Source organism: Drosophila rhopaloa, unplaced genomic scaffold (assembly GCF_018152115.1).
Source record: "Drosophila rhopaloa isolate 14029-0021.01 unplaced genomic scaffold, ASM1815211v1 contig_2, whole genome shotgun sequence".
Taxonomy (NCBI): Eukaryota; Metazoa; Arthropoda; class Insecta; order Diptera; family Drosophilidae; genus Drosophila; species Drosophila rhopaloa.
Window position 1 is genome coordinate 21915012 of NW_025335083.1, and position 24433 is coordinate 21939444.

The 24433-nt window shown below is 45.8% G+C and overlaps 3 protein-coding genes across 3 annotated transcripts in view; all 3 read right to left on the bottom strand.

Moving 5' to 3' along the window:
- Positions 1 to 536: 536 nt before the first annotated feature.
- On the bottom strand, positions 537 to 2626 carry LOC108047590 (probable cytochrome P450 28d1). The gene is made up of 5 exons (XM_017127831.2): positions 2275 to 2626; positions 1971 to 2223; positions 1157 to 1784; positions 828 to 1097; positions 537 to 770 (listed from the first exon to the last, which is right to left on the bottom strand). The coding sequence occupies exons 1-5, from the start codon at positions 2529 to 2531 to the stop codon at positions 604 to 606; spliced, it is 1575 nt and encodes a 524-aa protein (XP_016983320.1). The 5' UTR covers positions 2532 to 2626; the 3' UTR covers positions 537 to 603.
- Positions 2627 to 2811: 185 nt separating this feature from the next.
- On the bottom strand, positions 2812 to 7244 carry LOC108047584. Its single transcript, XM_017127825.2, has 12 exons — positions 7051 to 7244; positions 6855 to 6993; positions 6689 to 6796; positions 5940 to 6567; positions 5604 to 5873; positions 5378 to 5542; positions 4706 to 4928; positions 4436 to 4574; positions 4267 to 4374; positions 3581 to 4208; positions 3250 to 3519; positions 2812 to 3185 (listed from the first exon to the last, which is right to left on the bottom strand). The coding sequence occupies exons 1-12, from the start codon at positions 7242 to 7244 to the stop codon at positions 3019 to 3021; spliced, it is 3039 nt and encodes a 1012-aa protein (XP_016983314.2). The 3' UTR covers positions 2812 to 3018.
- A 397-nt stretch (positions 7245 to 7641) lies between these two features.
- LOC108047588 overlaps positions 7642 to 24433 on the bottom strand; it is a 101215-nt gene continuing 84423 nt past the window's right edge. The window contains 8 exon segments of the mRNA XM_044460480.1: positions 7642 to 9532; positions 9743 to 9810; positions 10044 to 10185; positions 10946 to 11572; positions 12753 to 15730; positions 17008 to 17265; positions 19098 to 19403; positions 20172 to 24433. Of these exon segments, the coding sequence (XP_044316415.1) occupies positions 9292 to 9532; positions 9743 to 9810; positions 10044 to 10185; positions 10946 to 11572; positions 12753 to 15730; positions 17008 to 17265; positions 19098 to 19403; positions 20172 to 24433 (8882 nt within the window). The 3' untranslated portion in view covers positions 7642 to 9291.

The window sequence follows — 24433 nt, forward strand, 5'->3', positions numbered from 1 at the left end:
TCGAATGGCATTCACAGCTACAAAATTTCAAATCCGTCGATTTTTGGCAAATATAAAAAATGCAAAAATTGGTCAGAAAATAAATTTTTTCAAATTCACCTGGATTCGATAGTTAAGGTCATCATCTGCACAAAAAAATCATTTATTTGGTTGAGCGTTTTGTTTTGCATCAAAAAACGTTGAAAAACTTATTTTTTATGGGCAAAAAATTCGAAAAAATCAGTTCCAATAATCGGTTTTTTTCATCAAATTTTCGTTAAATTCGTTACAAAATTTCCAATCGATTGGCATTCACAAACTTGGAAAGTAATAATTTATTGATGTAAGTTTCTTATTTTTTTCCGTTTTTTTCTTGCAGATAATGGACTTGTTGCCCTAAGAGGAACTGCAGAGATGTGATGACTATCTGGAAGTACCCAGTTCCACTGGATATCCTATCAAAGCTATCCAATCCTAAATCCCTTAGTAGGGAGTTCCTTTTATATAGTTATATTTAAGTATTAAAAGCGTCCACAAAAATAAAATGGTCACAGAAGTTTTGATTGATTAACTTGTTTATAAAAGCAAAATGGTAGCAGAAAAGAGGTAATTTTTCATGATAAACTATTTTCGCTCTACAAGATCCAGCCAAACGCCTCCCTTCAAGGCGGCCATAAAGTAGGTATCGTCGAAGCGATTATCCGTGCGTGTCTTGGGATTAACCTTGACGTCAAAGTTCCGGATGATTTCCACCAGAGCAGCTTTAATTTGGGTAAGTGCAAACCGCATGCCTGTAATCAAAGAATATTTTAAAAGGCTTTCTGATTGCCTGCAAATGGGTGACTTACCTGGACAAATGCGGGGTCCATCGCCAAAACCAAAGTAAACGCCCTGATCTCTGTACTTCTTGACTCCTCCGTTAACCTCCAGGAATCGTTGAGGTTTAAAAGACTGCGGATCTTCGAAGTATTGAGCATCGTAGTGGAAGGCATTGGCCGGTATGATGACCACATCTCCGGGATAGACTTTCACTTTGACTCCATTTTTATTGACAAACTCGTAGGGCTCAGTTACCAATTTGCGGGCAGCCATCAGAGGTGAGAAAAGTCGCAGAGTCTCTGAAATTTTAAATTCCTTTTAAGTAAGAACGTAGTCTTAGCTTTGAGGAAAAACTTACCATGAATGCAGGCGTCGATGAAGGGCAGCTCACTCAACTGCTCGAAGGATAGCTCGCCAGTGCCGATTTCCTCCCGCAACTTTGTCTGCTCCTCCGGATTGCGACCGAGCAAAAGAAGGCAGTGGGACAGGACTTGTGAAGTGGTCTCGAACCCGTCAGTTAGGAATGTCATGGTGTGCGAGGACAGCTCCACTGTGTCCAGACCCTTTTTGTCCTGTAACTGCAACATGTAGTTGAGGAAGTCATCTCGCTGTTGTCCCGGATTATCCCGCCTCATTTGGATGCACTTCCTCATGATATCGTAGAAGAACTCCTCCACGTCCTTGGCGAACAGGCCGACGGTGTAGAACTTGGTGATCTTTGGCCACAGATTGGCCACCACCATGTAGAAGATGAAGCCAAAGGACTGCTCGAAGACGCGCTTGATCATTCCGACCAGCGGTGTGGGATTATCGCTAAAACTCTGTGCGGAGATTCCAAGGACGCAGTCGGAAACCACTTCGGTGGTATAGCATAAGCACATGTCCTTGGCATTTAGACCATCGGCGGAGGCCATCACAAGCTGTCGCTTAATATAGTCAACAAACTTTTTACAAACGCTTTGCGACACCGGATAGGCAGCTTTAACCTTTGGGGTAGGTAGAGGCGATAAGTGAATTAAAGTAATTGAATTAAAGCTCTTTGGAAAACAAACACTAAAATATGATTAGTGCAATTTAATTGATATGGAGCTCAGAGCCCCCTGCAAAACAATCTCTAAAAGTGATTAGCTTATCAGTTTTGGGTATGCTATGTTAATATTATAAATACCTACCCGATTTGCCGAAAGTCCAGGTGTAACCTCAGCCCGTCTCTCCTTCCACGACTCACCCGTCAATATAAACGGATTGTTGGCCAGAATCTTGTCCACCTCTTTGTTTTTACTTACAAACTTTGCCATTTCATTGTCATGGAAGCTGCGGAAATCACTGACAAAAATCTTGCGCGCATATTCTGGACTGGTAATTAAAAGTTGTGGTAGTCTGGTTTGGAAAACTCCCACGACGTTATCAGAGTTCTTGTACTGCCTTTAAAATTGTTATCAGTTAAGTGTTTTTATTTCGCTTTGGCACTCTCACTCGTAGATCTCATCGATGTCGTAGACCACGTTGCGCTTTTGCGTGAAAATGCTGGGAAAACTTCCCACAAAAGGCCATGTTTTGGCAGACGGAATGCCCCTCTTCTTCCAGTAGTTAAAGTTCCAGGTCAGGAAGACGTAGATCAAGGCCAAAAAGGCAGCGATTACAAACAGAGCGGTGAAAATCGGACACATGGCGCAACTGCTCGCATACGCGGATGGAAATAAACTGAGGCTCAATTGGACAACCTCAGCCATTTCAATTGAACTTGATTTGTTAGTCAAGTGGATGGGCGGTGGGAGCTGGATGAATTCTCCCAGTGAACAAATTGATAAAATTGCCTACAGCACCACATCTAATGATTGCCATAAATAGCACTCGGTTACACTTTGCGATAAGACCTGATTTCGTTTTTATAGATCACGCGCAGACACTCTTCAATTTCTAGGCCAAGTTTAGTTTAAGTAGCCACTTATGAGTGTTAATGTTTGGGCCAGAAGCGATACGGTTTGTCTAAGAATAAAATACATGAAAGGGTATTATGTAATAATTTCCCACAGGTGATAAAAATATAATAATAATAACAATACAGATTCTTATCAGTTCTACAAAATAAATGAGCTGATTATAGAAGCAGGTTTTTGTAGTTTGACTTTTATATATAATCTGTTGAAGTAGGTGCTCCCAAGGCAAATCATTATTGTAATAATATTGTTTATTTGATAACGATGCTTGAGCGCTAGTTTATGATCGTTCTTTAAAGTCTAGAAAAATGCCGCCCTTCAAGGTGGCCATAAAGAAAGTATCATCCAGTCGATCATCTGAGCGGGTCTTGGGATTCACTTTGATATCGAAATTACGCACTATTTCCACCAGAGCTGCCTTGAGTTGAGTCAGTGCAAATCGCACGCCTGCAGGAAGAGATTAATGTCGTACTGTGGTTTCCAACTATATTTTCTTAAAAAAGACACCCACCTGGACAGATGCGCGGTCCATCGCCAAAAGGAAGGTATACCCCCCGATCCCGATACTTTTTCACACCTCCGTTGGCTTCAAGGAAGCGCTCTGGCTTGAAAGACTCCGGACTCTCATAATACTGGGGATCATGGTGCAGAGCCTTCACAGGAATGGTGACCACATCCCCGGGATTCACTCGCAATGTAACCCCGTCGTTGTTCACAAAGTCGTAGGGCTCGGTTACCAGTTTTCGGGATGCCACTTGCGGGGAAAACAATCGCAATGTTTCTGCAGAATATGTTGGTCTATAATTAAGTGTTTAACTCGAGTTTAAACAAGATTCTCTCACCATGAATGCAGGCTTCTAGATAGGGCAGCTCTGTCAACTGCTCGAAGCTCAGTGCCTCGTTGCCAATTTCCTCCCGCACCTTTTGCTGCTCTTCGGGATGACGTCCCAGCATCAGCAGAGTGTGGGATAGGACCAGGGCCGTGGTCTCGAATCCGTCGGTGAGGAAGGTCATCGTGTGGGAGGTGAGCTCGACCGTGTCTAGCCCTTTCTTCTCCTGCAACTGCAGCATGTAGTTGAGAAAGTCGTCGCGTTGTTGACCCGGCTTTTCCCGCCTCAAATTGATGCATCGCCTCATGATGTCGAAGAAGAAGTCCTCCGCTTCCTTGGTGAACAGGGCCACGCTGTAGAACCTGCGGATTGGTGGCCAGATGTTGGCCACCATGCTGTAGAAGATGAACCCGAAGGATGAGTTGAACACGCGTTGGATCATTCCAACCAGGGGTGTGGGCGTATCCGTGAAACTCTGTGCGGAAATCCCCAGGACGCTGTCGGAAACCACTTCGGTGGTGAAGCAAAGGGACATTTCCATCGCATCCAATCCCTGGGAGGTGGCCATCCGCTGCTGGCGCCTTATGTAATCCACAAACTTCTTGCACACACTTTGCGACACAGGATACACGGCTTTGACCTTTGAGATTGAATCATTTTGTCAGTAAAGTATTTTTCAAAACCAAAAACAATCATACTCGATTGGGCGCAAGTCCTGGCGTAATCTCCGCCCTTCTTTCTTTCCATTCATCGCCTTTCAGGACAAATGGATTGTTGCCCAGAATTTTATCCACTTTTTTGTCCACCTATATAAAAGAATATGAAAATAAATATATATGGCTTCCCGACTAATCTCATTCTACTCACGAAATTGCCCCGCTCATTGTCATGGAAGCTCCGGAAGTCGGTGGCATAAATCTTGTGTATATACTCCGGACACAAAACCAGCAGCTGGGGAAGTCGGGTGGCGAACACACCCACTATTTTCTCCGAGCCTTTGTACTGCCTACAAATAGAACAAATTACAACTGATTTCAAGACTTTTCACAATCAAAATCTGGTATTAAAGAGTATTAATACAATATTTTTCATTAGAAAAAAAGGTTTTAAATAATACGCAATTTGCATCGCACATACTGATAGATATCATCGATGTCGTAGGCCATGTTCCGCTTCCGGGTGAAAATGCTGGGAAAACTGCCCACAAATGGCCATGAAGTGGCTGTCTGGATGCCCCGCTTCCTCCAGTAGTCGAAGTTCCAGGTGAGGAATACGTAGACCAGGGCCAGAAAGCCTACTATGAGGAGCAGTGCACAGCAAATCGGACACATGGCACAGCCGATCGCAAAGGCAGACGGAACTTAACTGGCGCCAATTGAACCCGGCATTAACCTACATATAAAACAAATTGATACTGCACCGGTTCGTTCTGTTTGTCTGTTTGGAATTTATTAAAAAATGAAATCATTAATGTTACCAAGTATTAGTATTAAAATACTAAATAAATAAATATTAAATAAATTTTAATATCTTATATGTTATTACATTTTATTAAGGGATTATAACATACAGATAACAAAGAAAAGCGAAGAAAAACTAAAACAATTCACACTCACAATCGAACTTGTTGCGTCTGAACTAACACTATCAAACATGTTCGAACTTCATTATACCAACTGATGCGGTTCCATCGCAACTTAATTTAGTTAACAGAATGAATTTAATTTGTATAATGTAGGTTTCACGTAAAAAAACATTTTTTCTAATATTCAAGCATAAGTTGGCATTAACCGGAATTTTAGCTATTTTATTTTAGGTCTTTAAAGTCCAGCCAAATACCACCCTTTAAAGTGGCCATGAAAAAGGTATCATCCAGTTGATTATCCGACCGAGTCTTCGGATTAACCTTGATCTCAAAGTTTCGTACGATCTCCACCAGAGCTGCCTTGAGTTGGGTCAGTGCAAATCGCATTCCTGCAGGAAGAGATCTCTTGGTATACTTTCCAGCTATATTTTCTTTAGAAAGACTACCCACCTGGACAGTGGCGTGGTCCATCGCCAAAGGCTAGATACACCCCTCGGTCTCGGTACTTTTTCATACCCCCGTTGATCTCAAGGAATCGCTCCGGCTTAAATGCCATTGGATTCTCATAATACTGCGGATCATGGTGCAGGGCCTTCACAGGAATGGTGACCACGTCCCCAGGATTTACTCTCACAGTAACTCCGTTCTTGTTCACAAAGTCGTAGGGCTCGGTTACCAATTTTCGAGCTGCTACTTGCGGTGAAAACAAACGCAATGTTTCTGAAAAATAAGATGCTATCGCCATAAGATTTCTGAGTACCCACAATATAAGCTAGTTGGTATTACCATAGATACAGGCGTCTAGATAGGGCAGTTCCGACATTTGATCGAAAGTCAGCTCCTCCTTGCCAACTTCTTCCCGCAGCTTTTGCTGATCCTCCGGATTACGTCCCAGCATCAGCATTATGTGAGCCAGGACCAAAGCCGTGGTCTCAAATCCGTCAAGAATGAACGTCATCGTATTTATAAGTATGTCAGATGTATCCAGACCCTTTTTCTCCTGCAACTGCAGCATATAGTTGAGGAAATCGTCGCGCTGTTGCGTCGGCTTTTCCTGCCTCAAAGTGATGCAGCGCCGAATGATGTCCAGGAAAAACTCTTCCGTTTCCTTGTTGAAGAAGGGCACACTGTAGAACTTGCGAACTGTTTGCCACACGTTGGTCACCACGCTGTAGAAGATGAATTCGAAGGAGGTGTTGAACACTCGCTTGATCATTTTCAACAGCGGCGTCGGAGTGTCCGTGAAACTCTGGGCTGAGACACCCAGTCCGCAGTCCGAGACCACTTCGGTGGTGAAGCAAAGGGACAGATCCATCGCATCCAATCCCTGGGAGGTGGCCATTCCCTGCTGTCGTCTGATGTAGTCCGCAAACTTTTTGCACACACTTTGGGAGACTGGATAAACAGCTTTTACCTTTGGTATCAGATAATTTGGTTATTAAATTTGCCTTTGTTTTAGAATAAAAAAAACTCAATAAAATTCATTATTGAGTCTGGTAATAGCAAAAATTTAACACAATTGGTAAAATTCTTACTCTATTAGGAGACAGTGCTGGCATGATCTCCCCCCTCCTTTCCTTCCACTCATCGCCCGTTAGAACGAATGGATTGTTGCCCAGAATCATGTCCGTTTTTTTGTTCACCTAATAATGAATGTGAAAATTCAGCCGTGGATTATTACCTAACACAGGTTCTACTCACAAAATTGCGCCATTCATTGTTGTGGAAGCTTCGGAAGTCGGTGGCATAAATCTTGTGTATATATTCCGGACACATTATAAGCAGCTGGGGAACTCGAGTGGTAAACACGCCCACCACATTTTCCGTGTCTTTGTACTTTCTGCAAACGAATAGACAATCGTACTTCCCCCTTACGAAACAATAACCGATTTCTTACTGATATATATCATCGATGTCGTAGGCAATGTTCCGCTTTCGGGTGAAAATGCTGGGAAAACTGCCCACGAATGGCCATGTGGAGGCTGTCTGGATGCCTCGCTTTTTCCAATAGCTAAAGTTCCATGTTAGGAAAACGTAGACCACGGTCAAAAATATGGTCAGGAGAAACAAAAATATAGAAATCGGACACATCTCACAACGTCCTACAACTGTGAAATAACTAAACTCGTTTTCGATTAGGCACCTGCTTTTTGCCAAAATTTTATCAATGGCCAAGTGAAAATCTTATCAATGGTCAGTAGTTTTTTTTAGTTTTTTGCAGTTTTTTTTCAGTTGGTTTTTGCAGTAGCTGTGCGCAAAAAAGTGTATTTAATAAGCTTTCGATTAAGCATCGTCTGTTTGCCAAAATCTTATCAACGATCAAGGCCAATGCAAAAGGCCTATCATGGTATTTTCGGTGGAAAATCACCAAAAAGAAATCTCTTCCTTAGCAGAGAAATTCTACTAGCTTGAATCAAACTATTATTCTCTTTTTTTGCAATAGATGCAAATACCTTTTTCTTTCTCCAAATAAACAAGGCACCAAATGTATATTTAAATTTTTGTTTAATAATCATAATGCATATAAAGGTACAGTTGTTCACAAGAAAGGAAATCTTAAAATGCTACATAAATTATATTAACTTGATAACGGCTCTTGTTTTATAACCAGATAGAAGCAGCAAAGTACACAAATTTAACATTTAAATCAAACTTAATTAAATACATAATAAATCGCATAGGTCTAATAAATAAATGTATGTATTTTCTCAATAATTGCTCAAGCTTTAAATTAAAAACAATAGTTGTAATAAACAAGTTGGATAAGTATAAGGCAAATAGAATTAGGTTTATCAAAAAATATTAACAACAAAATAGGTTATTTCTTACTGGATGGACTTGCGTCACTTGTCTGTATGCAAATTGCATTTTTACAATTTTTTTTTTTCAAAGATTTATTCTTCTTTTTTTTGTATGAATTTAATTTTATTTTTGTATACGCATTTTACAGTATTTCTTTATATAGAAAATTTGTTGGTTGGTTTAGCACCGGCATAGGACACTTGCTTCGTTTTGTTCAATGCTCGTGGCACGCACGTTTCCCATTTTCCGAGTGTGGGCTAGTGAGATGGCCAATGTCAATTGGTAATTTGGAAATGAGTATCAGGAATGCTTTGAAATGTCTAGCCCCCTTTTGCCAGGCTGTAGATTAAGGATCAGAGGGGTGAGCACAGTGTCCTGTGGCTGGCGCACTGCAGCATCTCTCCTCCATCCCTTGGCCGTGGGAGAGAACTTGGCCAAGGGTGCAGTTATCCTTGGGCAAGGGGACTTTATTGGCCAGAGTCTAAGTGGTAACCAATGCCTCCTGCAGACTGCATCGCCTTGAATTTGGGAGAAAGACGCGCAGCAAGCGAGAGACTTTGGTGGCCAAGTAGTTCTCCGGGCGATTGGTCTATGTGGGTCATGATTTGTCTTGGGACTGGTTCACTTCTCTAGCCCATCGATGGCAGCAAGGACTTGTGTGCTCAGGACATGCAAAAATGTTCCACGAAATTTGCACGAACCTGACCACAAATTCCTGCTGCCATAGATCTCTCTAATAGAACAGCGTGCGTTGATGAGTAAAATTTTCGTGTGCGTATTTTGATTTCGTTTCTTTTATATACAAAATGTTGGGATTCTTTATAGATTTTTTGGGTTCATATATGTGGGTATATATGTTTATATAAATTGTTTGCTGTGCAAATATATATGTATAATGTATATATCGTTTTACAAAAGGTTTTCGTTACTTGTCGTTAGTTTGAATAGTTAGTTCATTCTTTTCATCATTTCATTTCATTTCTTTTAAATGTTTCATGTGTTTCATGTTCGGCTTGTCGAGTCTGTTCTGTTCAGTAGGTTATATACAAATTGGTTGTTTTATTAATGCCTCTAGCTATCCAATCACTATAAAATTACATACAATTACAAAATGTGATAAACTACACAAATGTACAACTCTTACATTTTCACTATTCAAATTATTTTTTTTTCGATTATTTTTACAGAAATTTAGCTTACGAAAGGCATTTTTATACTGCGGTCTGTGGTTTTGGATTAAATTGGTGTTCATTACAGTAATACGGTTAGGTTTATGGGGGTCTTGACTTGTTTCTTGTTCGATTCATTGCACTAATCCAATGGCAACTCAACAGCTTTACGTTGGCGGCGGTCCGTGGGGATACGACAACATGGGCTCCAGGCTGCGCGCGAAGGTGTTGGAGAACATACAGGTGTAGTCCTCACCGTGGGGCACCAGAGTGGCCACACCTAAAAGCAGCAGCATGAGCGCCTGAATGGGCAGGGAGGCACGTGCAACGCGGCCTAGGAATCGTGCACCGCGCGCCAGAACCGTGGTATTGATGACATCGCCATCGACAGCATCGCCATCGGTATTGCTATGGTTTCGAGAAATAAAACACCAATTAGTTAAAGTGCCACATAGTAAGGAAATTACTATGAAAATCATGCAACTACTGGGGGCAAGACTATGTGCTCTTTTCGTTTACAACTTTAAAGTGCACAAGTTGCTCAAAACCAAAAAAAGGTATGTAAAACTACAATGCATGTGTAACACAAACTTAAAATCAATTTCTATAGATATTTACTTTGCATTTTCTGTGTTGGGTGCGGCGGCCTGCATAGAAGAGGTTGATAATGTAGTATTATCCAAAAGCTATATATGCCATAAAGAAAAAGATAGAAAAACAAATAAATTATAAATAATAGAAATCATAAGGTTTTCAAGTTTTTTTCCAAATTTTCTCGTTCAAATGCCAATTGGTTTCACTTACTTCTGGTGCGCTCACAAATCAACAAATAAAATTAAATATTTCTCAGGACAATTCATGTTTTTTTTTGAACAGGAATTACGTTTTTTGTGTATTAATGAAATGGAATGTGACTCACCTCACTCGACAACATGTGCAGTGGCACGCCAAGATTGTCGCCCTCGAAACCGAGGACGGCGCCCAATTTGACGATGTAGATGCCGGATAGACGGCGCAGGGATTGGAGACGCAGACGGAGATCGGTCAATCTGGAAAGGGTTCTGGAACATTTAAAACATTTGCATAGGCCCTTGGTGGTGTACGTTTGGATGAAGGGTTAGAATGGGCGGACGAAAGAATTTTGAGTACCAAAAAATACAACACAAAATAATATACGCAACGAAAACAGCAACACAAAGTATGTGTAGAAGCAAAAACGAATGATCGATCGATACGATTGAGTTTGTAGTTGAGAAGGTTAAACCAAAATACGTTCTACTAGATATAGCCCAACAATGGGCTCTGGAAAGTTTAGTTATTGGAAGATCCAAAAGGTTTAGCTATCCTCACGGATAGTTTTAGTATAATTTTGTAGGAATGTGGAGTATAGTTTTTGACAGGAGGGTTTCCGAAAGTATTTTGGGGGAGTGTGGGGGATATTTGAAATGTTATAGGCAAGCAATAAAGGCCGAAATATAATTTGATAATTTATGTAAGGAAAAGCACATAGGTGGAAATATAATACTAATAGGTTTCTACAAAGATGTGATACTAAATTTACTATTGGAAATATAAAGGCATATCAAAATATTCACAAATTGTCTACAGTTTTAAAATAAGATATACATATGGAATATCAAAAACTTGTCAAATAAATATAACAACTGAAACTACATAGAGTATAGAATTTCAATTGCTTTCCGCCCAACTAACTGGAGGAACCATTTCCCCTTATAGAAACCCTCATTTCTGACCTAAGCTCAAGCGGCACCCACGAATTATTTCGTTCCGCCCTCGGAACTGGCCCACTGGACACCTTACCTCTCGTAGGTGTGTTGCGACTGCTCCTCGGAGCCCTCGACGGAGCGGAGGAGCTGGTCGGCGGCATCCTGCAGGCTCACCACCCGCGGCTCGCATCTTTCTAGCTCGGCTCGCAGGTCCTTGAACTTCTTGAACTTGGACTCCAGCACGGAGCGCTCCTCGGTGAGATCGACGGGCTCGGAGGCCTTGATGTTCTGCTCGGTGCGCTGCAGCCAGTCCACCAGCTCATCGATGGTCTGATGGAACTCGCTGTTGCCCATGAGGGCGGTCTGCAGCAGACCCTGCCATTTGGTGGCATTGATGCACACATTGTTCCACCGTTCGTTATCTGCTTCTAGACGGGATCGCAATTGTCTTGCCTTCTCGGTGTCCAGCGTGTGCGTGGCCAAATGGTCACCCACCACATTCAGGGACGAGATGATGGACTTGTGGCTCTCCAGATCCAAAAGGAACTCGCGATGGTCCTGCGTGACATCCTCGAGGAGCTCGATGTTCGAGGGCGGAGTGGACTGGGCCTTCTGGGTGCTCTCGGCGAACTGCAGCCACTGCTCGAGGCGCCACAGATCGTTGTCGATCTGCTGCCAGTTTCGCTGTGTGCAGAGCGGACACGTTAGCCGGCCGACCTCGCTAAAAAAATATTACAGAATAACCCATTAAAAACCGATAAAAATAAGAAATAAATTACAACTACTGTAACCAATCCAAATAACACTTAGCAAACTAGGTATTGATATAATGTTTGTAGTTATTATCAATACACAATTGGCTTGTTTTGAATGTAATGAATTTGATTGTTAGCTTAGCCTTGCCTTGCCAAAGTTTTATTTAAGCTTAGGCAGTTCGGCATATAGTTCCCGATCTCTTGCTGTACTCCACCCTGGAGTCTGGTGGCCATTTGTGATCCGCCGCCAGCTTTTGTCAAGTGGAGAGCCACATAAAACACAGGGTTTAACAGCAGGAGGTCGGGACTACGGCCCACCGACAGGTAGATACACTTACTGGATGCAGTTGTACTTGTAGGATGCAGGTAGGTGGCACCTGGTGTGTGTCATCATGAATGCGCAGGTTTCGGATTAAGCATGGGTAAGTTTGTTTTTTGGGTGTGATTATGCGTGTGCGTGTTTTGACAAATAGAGAAGTAGGCAACAGCGAGATGGAAAGCAATAAAACAATTTGTTAGTCAAAAACAATCCCAAACACCAAAGGGGAAATTCAATCCGGCGAACCGAACATACTTAAGAGCTTGCCAAACAATAAAGGGGAACTTCAATAATAAAAACATTTAATATTTATTACTCAATCGGACTGCCTTGAATTTATGCAATACTTAAACTTGAAAATATATAAAAGTGTTTACGAACACAAGTCATCTGTTATAATATGATTCACTATACAGGATGCCGTCCGTCTCTTTTAAGTTGATATAGGAGTATTTGAGACACAAATGGGAAAGGTAATTCTTAAATATGCCACTTTGACTCCAAAGGCTAAGAAATCTAATCAGATATTTTGATAATTTATATAAAAAATATTTTTTGTAATTTTTAAACAATTTGAAAAGCCATTAAAGGATGAACGTTTTTTAACAGACGGACCAAAAATATTTAGCAAAATTTTCATACATATCCCAACAAAGATATTTACGGAAAATATGTTCTGAATTATTAAAACATTTTGGAAAGCTATAAAAGAATGAACGTTTTTTTTACCAGTCGGACAAATAACACCAAAAATACATTAAAGGCATTTAGCAAGACTTTCATAGATATCCCAACATAGATATAAATAATAAAGGAATAAATCCTACCTTGCATTTTGATCGTGCTGCTGTCGCGCCTTCCACTGCGACTGCAGTGTGTCGAAGCGCAACGTGAGCTCTGCCACGGTGTCCACTTGGGCAGCCTGGTTGTCCGCGTGGCACTCGGTGAGCAGCAGCTGGCTGAGATGCTTGACCAGCTCCGTGGAGGACTGGGCGTTGCCCAGCAGCTTGGCGATCTTCTGGGGACCCGGTTTGCGGGTCTTGTCCACTACCGTGCGCTGCAGTTCATCCAGATTGTTTTGGCACTCCGTGATGGCCGTCTGCAGTTCCATGATGTAGGCATCCTTGGCGGTGATGGAGGTTTCCCTCTGCATCTGCTGGGCCTGCCGGAGTTTCCTCTGGGACAGGGTGTTCACCTGAACGGCGGCATTGGCGGCTTCATTGACTGGCAGGGAGGCAGCTCCAGCTGCAGCTGCAGCCTGAGCTGCGCGGGTCACCCAACTGGTCTTCAGGGTCACGATGCGGGTTTGCACCGTCTGCCAAAGTGTGGTATAAGCCGACACCAGTTCCAACAGCTGTTTCAGCTGTGGCTGCTGCTTGGTCCTGGACTTGGCCTCCTGGGCCAGGTTATCCGCCTGCTGGACATGTTGCTGGGCGTCGTGTAGTTTCTTCTCCAGGCTCTCCAATCGTTGGAGCACCGCCTTTGGCTCCGCCTTGGAGCTCTGCTGATCCTCCACACTTGGCAGTTGTTCCAGCGCCGTTTGTATGGCATTCAGGGAGTTGGTGGCCTCCAGTTGGGCATTGTTGAACTCCCGCATGAGCTTGGCATCCTTGTCGATGGCATCGAGCAGGGCGTGACAGCGTGGTGTCAACTGGCGCCACATGCTCACCATCACCTTGGTGGGCAGCGTTAGCTTCTGGATGTTCTCCGGCTCGACGCCGGCACTCATGGTCAGCTTGGCATAGATCTGCTCCAGTTGGCGCAGATTCACCGACTGGCTTTCCAGCTCCTCCAGCTTGGCCCTGAGTTCCTTCTGTCGCTCCTCCAGCTTGTGCTTGCTGTGCGACTTCTGATCTCGTTCAAAGCCCGCTATTTGGCTTTCCTGTTTGCCCAGCCAGTTCTTGTGCTCGGCAGTGAGTTTGATGAGCTGCTGGAGTAGGTTCCAGATGGTCAGGATGCGGGCCTTACGCTCCGCCGACTGACTGCACACATTCTTCCAGCGCTGCTCCAGATTCTGGGCCGAGGCAGCTAGTCCGGAAGTGTTCACCTGGGTGCGCCAGCTGTCCGCGTCGTTGAGCAGCATCTCTACGAGATTCAGGACCTCGCCCACATTGCTGCTGTGGTGCTCGATGGAGCGCTGTATCTGCTCGTGCTCCTTCAGCTTGGCCTCGATCACATTCGGTGTGTAGCTCTCGAAGTTCAGGGGCTTGTCCAGCTGGGATTCCACTTCGAAGAGCCAGGCGCGGATCAGGGCGATTCGCTCCTCCAGGAGGAGAAGTGTCATCTTGAGCTCCCCAATCTTGGTGGCCTTCTGCTTGCACAAATACTTGAGACGCTGCCAGCGATCGATGAGGGCATCGCTCTGCTGTTGCACCTGCGACCGAACTTCTGGCTCGGAGTACAGGGTGAGCAGTTCCCTGCTCGTGGACAGTAGCCACTCCCGCTCCTTGTCCCGCAGTTGCAGCTCGGAGTTTATTTGCTGCTCCAGTTGCTTGGCTGCCTGTTCGGGATTCGCCATGGCAGCGACATCCGCATCCTTTTCCACCCGGTGCTCCAAACGCTGCAGCCACTGGGAGATGCGATCGTACCTGATCTGGTAGTTGGACAGCAGGAACAGCCGCTCCTCGATCGAGTTGATCAGGTTGGCCAGCTGGTAGTCCAGATCGGCGTGCTGCTGCCAGAGCAGCCAGTTCCTTTGCCGAATGGACTTCATGTCGTGCGGACTGATGCATTCCTTCAGCTCCTCCTGGGTCACCGTGAGGCTCTCCAGGGCGGGCACTTGGGCACCTAGTTGGACCCTCTGCGAACGCAGGGCTCCCAGCAGTTGCTCGATGGCGGCTGGCTGAGTGGGCAGGGATTCACTGTTGGCATCCAGCAGCTTTTCAGCTGATCCGAATTCTTGCTGCAGCTGCTGCACTCGCTGTTCGTACGTCTCCGACAACTGGGTGACGCGCTGCAGGAATCCCTGCCAGGTCTTGAGCGCTGCTCGCAGATTACTGATCCGCTGGCCAATGCTGGCCTGCTCCATGCGCATGGCGGTGGCCAGGGCGTTGTCACAGTGGCGGGCCAACTCCTGCTGCTGCTCCTGCAGCGCCTTGCTCTGCTGCTCCCCTTGGTGCAGCTGCTGGATCATCGCATCCAGGCGGTTTTTCAGGTGGGGTACTCGCTTCAGGTGGATGTACCGCAGCTGGAGGGCATTGCGCTCCGCCTCCCGCTGTCGCAGCCAGTCCAAAAGGGCCGCCAGCTGCTGCCGATAGGCGTTCCAGCCACTCACACGTCGCTCCAGTTCACCATTGCGCTGCATGATCCTCGAGAGGGTCTCGTTGTGCAAGTTGGTCAGCGCCTTGTACTGATCCGATAGCTCCGATTCCAATGGCGTTTCGGAGAGCACACTCTGCTGCGAGATGAGCAGGTTCTGGTGGATGGCACACAGCTGTTGCTGCTCCCGCAGGCTGCTGTAGTCCTCGGGAATGGCGCAGGACAGGAAGGACTGCACGTGCTGGAGGTACTGCCTCCACAGGCGCAGCGCCTCCGAACTGTTCTGGCTGCGGGCGAGTCGCGTGGACAGGCGATGGTATTCCTGGAAGGTGTCCTGGAATATCTTCTGCCACAGGGCCAGAACCTCCAGGACGCCATCATCATCGACGGCTCCGGTGGCCGAAGGTGCCACCTGGTTGCTCTGATGGCGCTCCTTCAGCTGACGCAGTTGCTCCTCCGTTCTAGCCAAAGTCTGGAGATGGGCTCGCAAAGCGGCCAGCTGCTCCTCGCTTTCTCTGGGATTCTGTGGTGCCTCTCGGGAAATGTCCTGCGAAGGGAGAAATAAAGGAATTGTAATATTTGTCTTTTACAGTGGTCAACTTTCAGTATGCTTCTTGCATCGCTAATTGGCCCGACCCTAATATGGCTGCTCAGATGTCTCCGGTTACCATTCGTCGTCCGTCCGTCTGTCCGATTGTCTGTCCAGTGCATGGCTTCCACAACAATGGCAATCTGTGTGGCACATTGCAACTCTTTCCGCCAACTGGCAATGACCTCATGCCAACGACACGCGCTCCCGCTGGCCAACTTCAATTGTCTGAAGCATTGACGAGGGGGGAGGCACCAGTGGGTGGGGGAGTTGGGTTGGGAGTGGGGGAGGGGGAGGGGGAGGGGGAGGGAGGCGATCCAAACTGGTTGGCATGTGCCATGCAAATGAGCTTACAGTGGTGCAAGGTGGCTGGTAAATACTACCGACAAGTGCCTAATTTGGCAAGGTAATTTATTTCCCAATCAAAAGCGGTCTTATAGATCTTATCAATGAAATTTATTGTTAACACCCTACAACGTTTATGATTTTATGAATGTAATTGAGCTTCCGTAAATTCTATGGTTGCTTTGATTGTTTACAGTAGAAATTAATGGAAAAACCATACCCTCACTTATCAAAAAAGTCATAAATTATTAACAACTTCCTTTCTGCAAGTTAAATGATTTGAAGTACGCATTGTCAATTTTAAAAGTTGTCCGTTACTTAAATACAAATTTGTTTTAAGAAAATTGCTGAAGAAAATAATAACCTTAAAGCCCAAACCAAAGAAAAACAACGGAAGTTCGTTTATGAACATCAAAACCGAAAACAATAGATATCGTAATATCAATAATATATCAAAAGTGCCATCAAATATTCAGTACCCTTCCATCAGGGCAAGTGTCAATTACGATTTTATAAGCTTTTCGCTGGACATCCGGTCCCCCCAGTCCACCTCCAACTCCCAAAAAGCATATTCACGCCTCTTATCAATCAATAATGATGAAATGTAGTGGGACCACGGTGGATGGGTTGGCAACCAGGGAACACAAAAAGTTTTTCAACTTTTAACCCACTTAAAATAGCATGTCCTTCGTATTGGATTAACAACCACAACAATAACACTTGCCGGCTAGTCGTGTTAAGTTGGTGTGGGAATTTCCACACGCCAAAACCGAACTAACATATGCAAATATCCATCTATTTGACGCCACAATCGATAGCTGATGGTGAGGAGTTACCCCATGGCCCACTTTAATGGTGGCTCCATAATTGTATTAATTGCATTTCCTCACCTGCTGCACATTGTTGAAGTACGTCCTGGCCAGTGTCACCTCCTTGTCGAGCTCCTTGCGCTCCTTGTCCTGCGTTTCGGCCACATTGGCCAGCGTGGTGATGGCATCCTTGCATTCGGCCAGCCGCTGACCCAGTGCATCCAATTCGCCCTGCATCAGGGCCGAGGCATCCAGGCCCACATCGGCGGCGATCTTGGCCACAATGTCACGCAGCTCCAAGATTCTGTCATTCTGGGTCGTCAGGTTGTCTTGGCATACCTGTGCGAATATAGAGATGGAGAGCGAGTTAGCTAATGAAGCCCAAGGTCTAAATGGTCATAGCCACTCAATTAACAGAGAAACATGTATTTCTTCTTAAGCATTCCATAATTGCTACTCCCAAATACGTGATGTTTTATTCTCTTCAAAGACTTAATATTAATGGCTGATAAATACAAAATAAGTATCATTTGATGATTCACAAAATGTCATTTTATTTTTAGAGTTCAACCAACTACTGCTTATTATGAAAGTAACATTGTGTTGATATGAATTTCCTGAATTTAATAATAAATTCTATTGATTTCTTATTAAAACCATGTTAATCTAATCTAAAATTTAAATTGGATAATTTCCAAATGTTATGTTTCTTTTCTCTCATTTCTTTCTGAGTAAAGTGAGCCCCAAAAAAGTCCCAACAATTATTTTCGACGGCTGGCAAATGTCACTTGTTTATATTTAACTCGACGACGGAAAGTATTTAGCTCAAGCCGGCCGGGCTCCGACCCTTATCAATTGTCGAGTAGTGCACTTCCCTGCTCGGCAATGGTAATTAGGGCTGCGAGTGCCCGGCGCACTTTCGTTTTCAATTTAAGGGAAAACAGGTCACCACTTGCCGTCGAATAAATTCTCTAATTTAGAGCAGGGCAACAACATGGGCATTAGAGGCGATTGTTGTAATGCCCGCCGCCCTATGATATCATCTGGCAAGTATTTGCCGATGCTTTATCACGCTGCTACATAAGCAAACAAGCGCTTAGAGAAGTGGCATTGAAAATGCCAACATTCAGAGTATTAAGAAATGGATTTGCTCGGTGTGTTTCCACATTTCCAGCATTTATCTTCTTTCGGAGCTCAAGGCATTTTGCGGACCTGTTCCCGCTGTTTTGCTGCTGTTGATAAAGCTGCCTATGTATACAAAAATACTATATTATGAATATGCCCCGCCACCGGGTTGATAAACTCTCCTGTGTGAAATGACAGTTGGCCTGCCTGCCTGCCTGTCCGAAAATATAATTACACCTGGGTAGGCCTATAATATAATGACCCTAATGATCAATAAACACAAAACGGCGGCCAGAGTATGCGTTAATTTTTTAAGTAAATGCCGGAAAAAAAGAAATCGTACAGCGATGTCTGTTTTATTTACCCAAGCATAATTCATGACACAAACACGGCGGACCAAGTTAGCTCATATGTGTACGTACAGCGGCATTATTACGAACCGATTACATTGACGCGCCCAAAAATTGATAGGGCGAGTACTACGGGAAAATCAATGTAATTACTAGCTAGCCCACCCGCGTCTCTGGTGGGCAATTAAAGAGTCACATTTCTGTCCTAGTTTGCCGCCAAAAAGAAAAAGTCCACCCAACTGTTCCGCATCAGTGATGGTACTGCTTAGACTTCTCAGGAAAAACCCTCCTTTTTGGATACAAAGCAATTCAATTTCACAAGTTTCTATATCTTAAGATTTCGTTGCAGTTTTTTGTTTATACTTAAACAAATATATATCAAAAACTCTCCCGGAAATGTGTCATTTGTTTTTTTTGTTTTTTATCTGCTAATTTACGTCACAAAATTTCAAACCAATTTAAATAATTTTATCATGAATTCCAAATAAAAGTTTAAAATATAAATTATTCATTTAGAATGCATAAGTATTGACCGACTTAATTGTCCCTTTTGTTTGTTCAATTATTGTTTTTTTTCTTGTTTGATTTTGCCTATCTGACAAAACAGGTCGTTGGCATCACTGTCGCCCACGCGATACACATCACTCATACGACCCGTTGCCGGATGGATGGGTCACGGCATGCGGAAGCACTCACCTTGGCATGTTGCAGGGCATCCAGGGGCTGCTCCAGGGACTTGACCGTATCCATTTGCTGGTCAATGGAACTCTTGACGGCCGCAGAGGCGTTGCGATACTTGTCCCACAATTCGACGGCTCTTTGGTAGCGGGTGCGAAGTTGCTGCAGATTCTCGCTGGTGTCATTCCAGGCGACTACCGCCTCCTGGACGGCCGACTCGATCTGCTCGACAATCTGGACATCGCAGGTTTCGATCAGCGGCTTGGCGGCACCCTTCAGCTCATCGATCAGTTGTTCGCGGTTGTGTAGATCGCCAGCAAGTCCCTGCGACGCGTTGGATTACGGATAAAGATGGATTAGTCAAAGTAATATATGTTATTCCGACCGCGAAGGCAGATACGCGCTCGGTTCGAAGTTAACGTCAAACTGCGGCGGCATTAAACTTGCTACGTAAAGAGCACCACATACGACGAGAGCTTACGAAAAGCTTGTGGGAAAGTTTATCAATGGTATAGCTTTTCATTCCACTTGCATAGCGGGCACCACAAAATTCAAACAAAACATGAGTGAATAATATATGAAGAGTTACTCTGGGCAAACAATGTTGACATATTTTTAATAATCAATATTTGGATTATTATATTTGACCACTTACGGTACAAAACTATTAAATTAGATTGGATAAAGTTGATAATATTATTAGTATTATATTTACTTGAACAAATTGTTATAACGAATTCGTTTAATAATTTTATTGTTTATTGTGAAAAATATATATTTTGCATTATTTATAAAACTCACAAATAGTTTCCAAGAACTTTGAGCAAAAATTAAGATAGACTGGAATACTAAGTTCTTCTTAGTTGTATTTCTGCTCAATTGCTAAATATTCAAATGTTGAAATATGACTGAAGGCTGTCCCAAAATCAGTAAGGTTTATATAGCAAATTTTCTAAACCGAAAACGATGCTGATAAGGACAGATTGCTAAAATCGCCCAGCAGGTAGCGAGATACAAAACAATCTTCAGATACAAACCGATCCCTGACCGTGCGCGTAAACAAAGTCATAAAATATGGGTTCGTAAACTTACCTCTAAACGCTCCGTTGCCTTTCGCAGGCGCTCGTAGTCCACCTGGCCGTGCACCCGGATCAGTTCCATCATGAAATCGGTTTCCTGGACGGATCCGTGGACCAGCTCCAGTTGGCGTTCGTAGCGCAACCAGACGGCTAAGCGATTTCGCAGGATGGCCATAATATTGGTGCACTTGCTCTCGAGGAAGGCGTGGTCGTCCTGCAGCTGGGAGATGTCTCTCTCCAACTTCACCGGCGACACGGACATCTTGAGTCGCATGGGCAGTGTGTGGAGCATCTGGCGGATGCGCATTATCTCCTGCCAGCTGGTGACCAGCTCCTCCCCGGCTCCTTGGCAATCGGCGACGGCCTTTTCGAGGACATCGGCTCCTTGGCGCTCGGCTGCCTCACATTCATCTAGGATAACGGAGATCTTGGCCTGGTGCTTGCGCTGGTTGCTGATGCCCTCCTGGATGGCCTGCAGTTGGTCACGCAGCACGGATGCACCCTCCAGCTCTTCGGCGATCTGGGTGCTAATCTTGTGCGAGAGCGAGAACAGTTCACCCACTTTTTCGGGTTCAATGGCGGGCTCTTGCAGTCCAATCCTGCCCAGCTCGTTGCCAATGAAGCCCACGCGAGTGCGGAGCACTTGGACACGTTCGATGTACAGGCAGAGCTCCTCCTCATTCTTAATCACACCCTTCATGCTGGTCATGGTCAGGTAGATCTCCTGCAGCTCCCGCTCCACCATTTTGAGTTTCTCATCGGCGGGCACATCCTCCGACGACAGGCACTCCACAATGTTGTGCTGGATCAGTTCGATGGCCTGCGACACGGCCTGCCAGCGATCCTCCAGTTGGGCATGGAACTGCCGCTGGAGCATCTCGTCAGCCAATGGGATGACCTGCAGGGATTTCTCGAAACTCAGTCCAGTATCGGTTCGTACGTTGTTGTGCAGCTCGAAACGGGCCTTGATCTCCCAGAATTGACGCATGTGCTCGATGGGCTGTTGGGTGGGCTGCGATGGGATCTGAATGTGTCTCAATTCCTGCTCTGCTTCGCGTACGAAGGCCTCCAGTTTATCCGTTTGCTGTTCGTACTGCACCCAGATTTCCTTGAAGACCAGCAGGCGGTGGAGATACAAAGCCACCTCCTCACGCAATTTGAGCAGCACTATCAAAGCCTCATTGGTTTCCTCCACGAGATTGGGCGCCTGCACTAAGGTCTGCAACTTGTTGGCTATTCCTGACAGCTGCGTCATCTTCACATAGTGATGCGAGATATCGTTGCTCAGTGATTGGTACAGGGTGGTATACTGATCGTAGTCGGCGGAAGTTACGGCCGATAAATCAGGCACTCTTTGCTGAGCCACCTGCAGCCACTGCAGTTCATCCCGCATTCCCTTCTCCAGAACAGTCCAACGGGAGGCAGCCTGCACCAATTTGGAAGACCTTTCGGAGGCCTTGTCCAGCAGACTAGTGGCCCTGTTGTACAGTTCCTTGTGCAGCTCGGAGTGCTTCTCGCGGGTCTCACTATCGATGTTCTCCTCCAGCGATTCCAACATGGCTCGACAGTGGCTGAGGTTCACGAAGAACTTCCTCTGCTTCTGCACCTCGTTGTTCAGCTGTTCGAGGGAACTGGAAACGATTGGACTCTCGACCAGCTTGTCAGCCAGTACGGTGATCTTAGTGAACTCCTTGAGGGTCTGCTCGTACTCCTCCGCCAGGGATTGCAGTTGCAGGACACGCTCCCGCTCTGCTTGAATGTTGTTCCCAATATTCTTGCTGGCCTCGAAGGCATTGTGCACATCCTGCGGCATCCGCTTGCCTGGGAAATCGCGCTGGAAAGCCCGTGCATTTTGGCAGAGCTGCGCCAGTTGCTGCTGTGCCGCCTCATGTTGCTGCTCCAACTCATCCAGCTGGGCCAGTTTGGCGGAGAGAGGATACTCCTGATTGATCAGGAGATCATAACGTTGCTGCAGCTGGGTTAAAACGGAGGACACGTTGTACAAAAGCACCTCGAAGCTGTGCCACTTGTCCAGATCATTGCTATCCTGCACCTGGTTCTGTTGCGTGACCTGCTCCACTGCATCCACATGCTCCTTGAGGCTATCCACGCACTGCAGCAACTCCGGTTCCGCCTTGGACAGTTGTCGCTCCAATTGGCCGACATTCTGCTTGATGGTGCTGAGCTCTTCGTTAAGTTGGTTGTAGTTGTCCAGCTTCTCCTCGGAGGGTCCTTCATTGGAGTTTTGTCGGATGAGGTACACACGGTACTCGATAGTTTCCAACCAAGTGGAAACCTTCTCAATAACCGTGATTACAGTGGTTTGGATCACCGTTTTGTCACCGTTCTTAATGGCAGCATCAAGATCCTGGAGACCCTCGTTGACCTCCAAGATGCGTTGCTCCGTCGGTAGTTCCTTGATCTGTTCAGATAAAGTGGCCAAATGGAGCACATTGCTTAGGGGAGTGGCTTGTTGTGGCGATGATTGCTTTAAATGCTTGATGCGATCGCCAATGGCTTCCTTGGTGGAGATCAGGATTGGCTGCTGGTTCTGCTGCTGTGGCTGTTGTCCGGGATAGTGCTGCAAACTCTCGCTCAGAATCAGGGCTTGGGAAAGCTCAATGGGTGTCTTGTCCACACTGGTGGTGGCACTGAACCAGATGTTGCTGGGCTCGCCACTGAGATTGTCTGGTCCCGGTGTGATGGGCACCACAAGCTCCTCCGTGGGTGAGCCGACTTCTTCAATAGTCACCGCAGAGGATGTGGGTCCTGCTCCGGAACGTTTGCTCTGCTGAGACGCAATGAGCACCTTGTTCTGCTCGGTAATGTGCACCGGCAGATCGGGATACTCATCGTAGACAGTGGTCTTTGTGATTTGCAGTTGCACTCTCTGGGCTTTGGGTGTTCCCAGTTCTTCGGGTTCGATAGGAGTTTCCACGACGGGTGTCACATGAGGCACTTCTTCAATCTCCTGGTTGGTGGACACCACAATGCCCGATTCCGAGAGTAGTTCCGGTGCGATTTCCACTGTCACACTTATCTGCGGCTCCTCTGGCAGCTGCTGCTTCACTTCCGGCTCATTCTTCTGCTTCTTTTTCTTGTCCTTCTTGGACTTTTTGTCCTGTTTGGGCAGCTGCATGGTCTGTGTATATTCATAGACCGTCGGCTCGGCCACAGACGTATCGGAATCAGCGGGAATGGCCACTGTTGTCTTGACCTCCAGTTCGTAAGGTTCCGAAACGGATATCGAAGTGGCAGTCAGAGAATTGTCATCCAGAGAGGCGGGTTGCTGATCTCCGCGCGGACTGGTTTGCATCTCACCATCGGTTACCTGCACTAGTTCCACCGTGGAAGTCTCTTCATGAACAGTCTCCGGTTTGACCACTTCAGTGTATTCCCTTGGCTCTGGGGTATTGGTCTGCACATGGGTCTCCGTGGTTGTGGTGGTTTCAGTAACGGTTGACTGTTCGCTGGTGCGCACTGGCAGATCGGTGGTCATGTCCTTCACCAAATCCTGGACCAGAGATTCCACCACATCACTGCTGCCTGGCTCTGGTGCCCGTGGCGAATCTATTGGCGTGGTCTGCAGTTCCTTCTCAATGGTGGTGGTGACGGTCGTCTGACTTGAAATCTCTACAGTTTCAGCCGGCTGGCCGCTCACATCGGTTTGAATCTCCGTAGTGGATATCTCCACTGCCACCGGCTTGTCCTCGCTTCGGGGAGTGGTCTGAGCCTCTGTCTCCGTAATCTCAACAATCAGGGTTTGCGATTCGTTCTCCTGGTTATCCGGCTGCACCTCCAAACTCGTCTGCACTGCGGTCTCATCCAGTTTGGGCTGATGCTGTGGTGAGGTCTGCACGGATTTAATGTCCTGCTCGACTTCGGTTTTTCCAGTGGGCGAGGGAACACGTGGTGTGGTCTGCTGCTCCTCATCCTCCACCAATGCCAGTTCCACAACCTCTGTGGGAATGACCAACTCAACCATAGGCGTCCTTGGCGACTCCGAGGGCGATGAGACGACAGCATCTTCCACAACCTTGACCCTCGAGTCAATCTCAATGCTGGACAAATCGCTGTCGGGACTGATCTCAACAATGGACTCATGACGCACGGCATCGCGTGGTGAATCCTCCGGAGAAACGGGCAGGTCTGAGTCAACCTCAGGCTCCTTAACGGCCACTGCCTCCGGCTCAGTCTCTTGTTCCTGCTCAATCTCCTCCTCGTGCTTCGTATCTCTTCTCTTCTTTTTCTTTCGACGCCGCTTGGCGTCGGCGA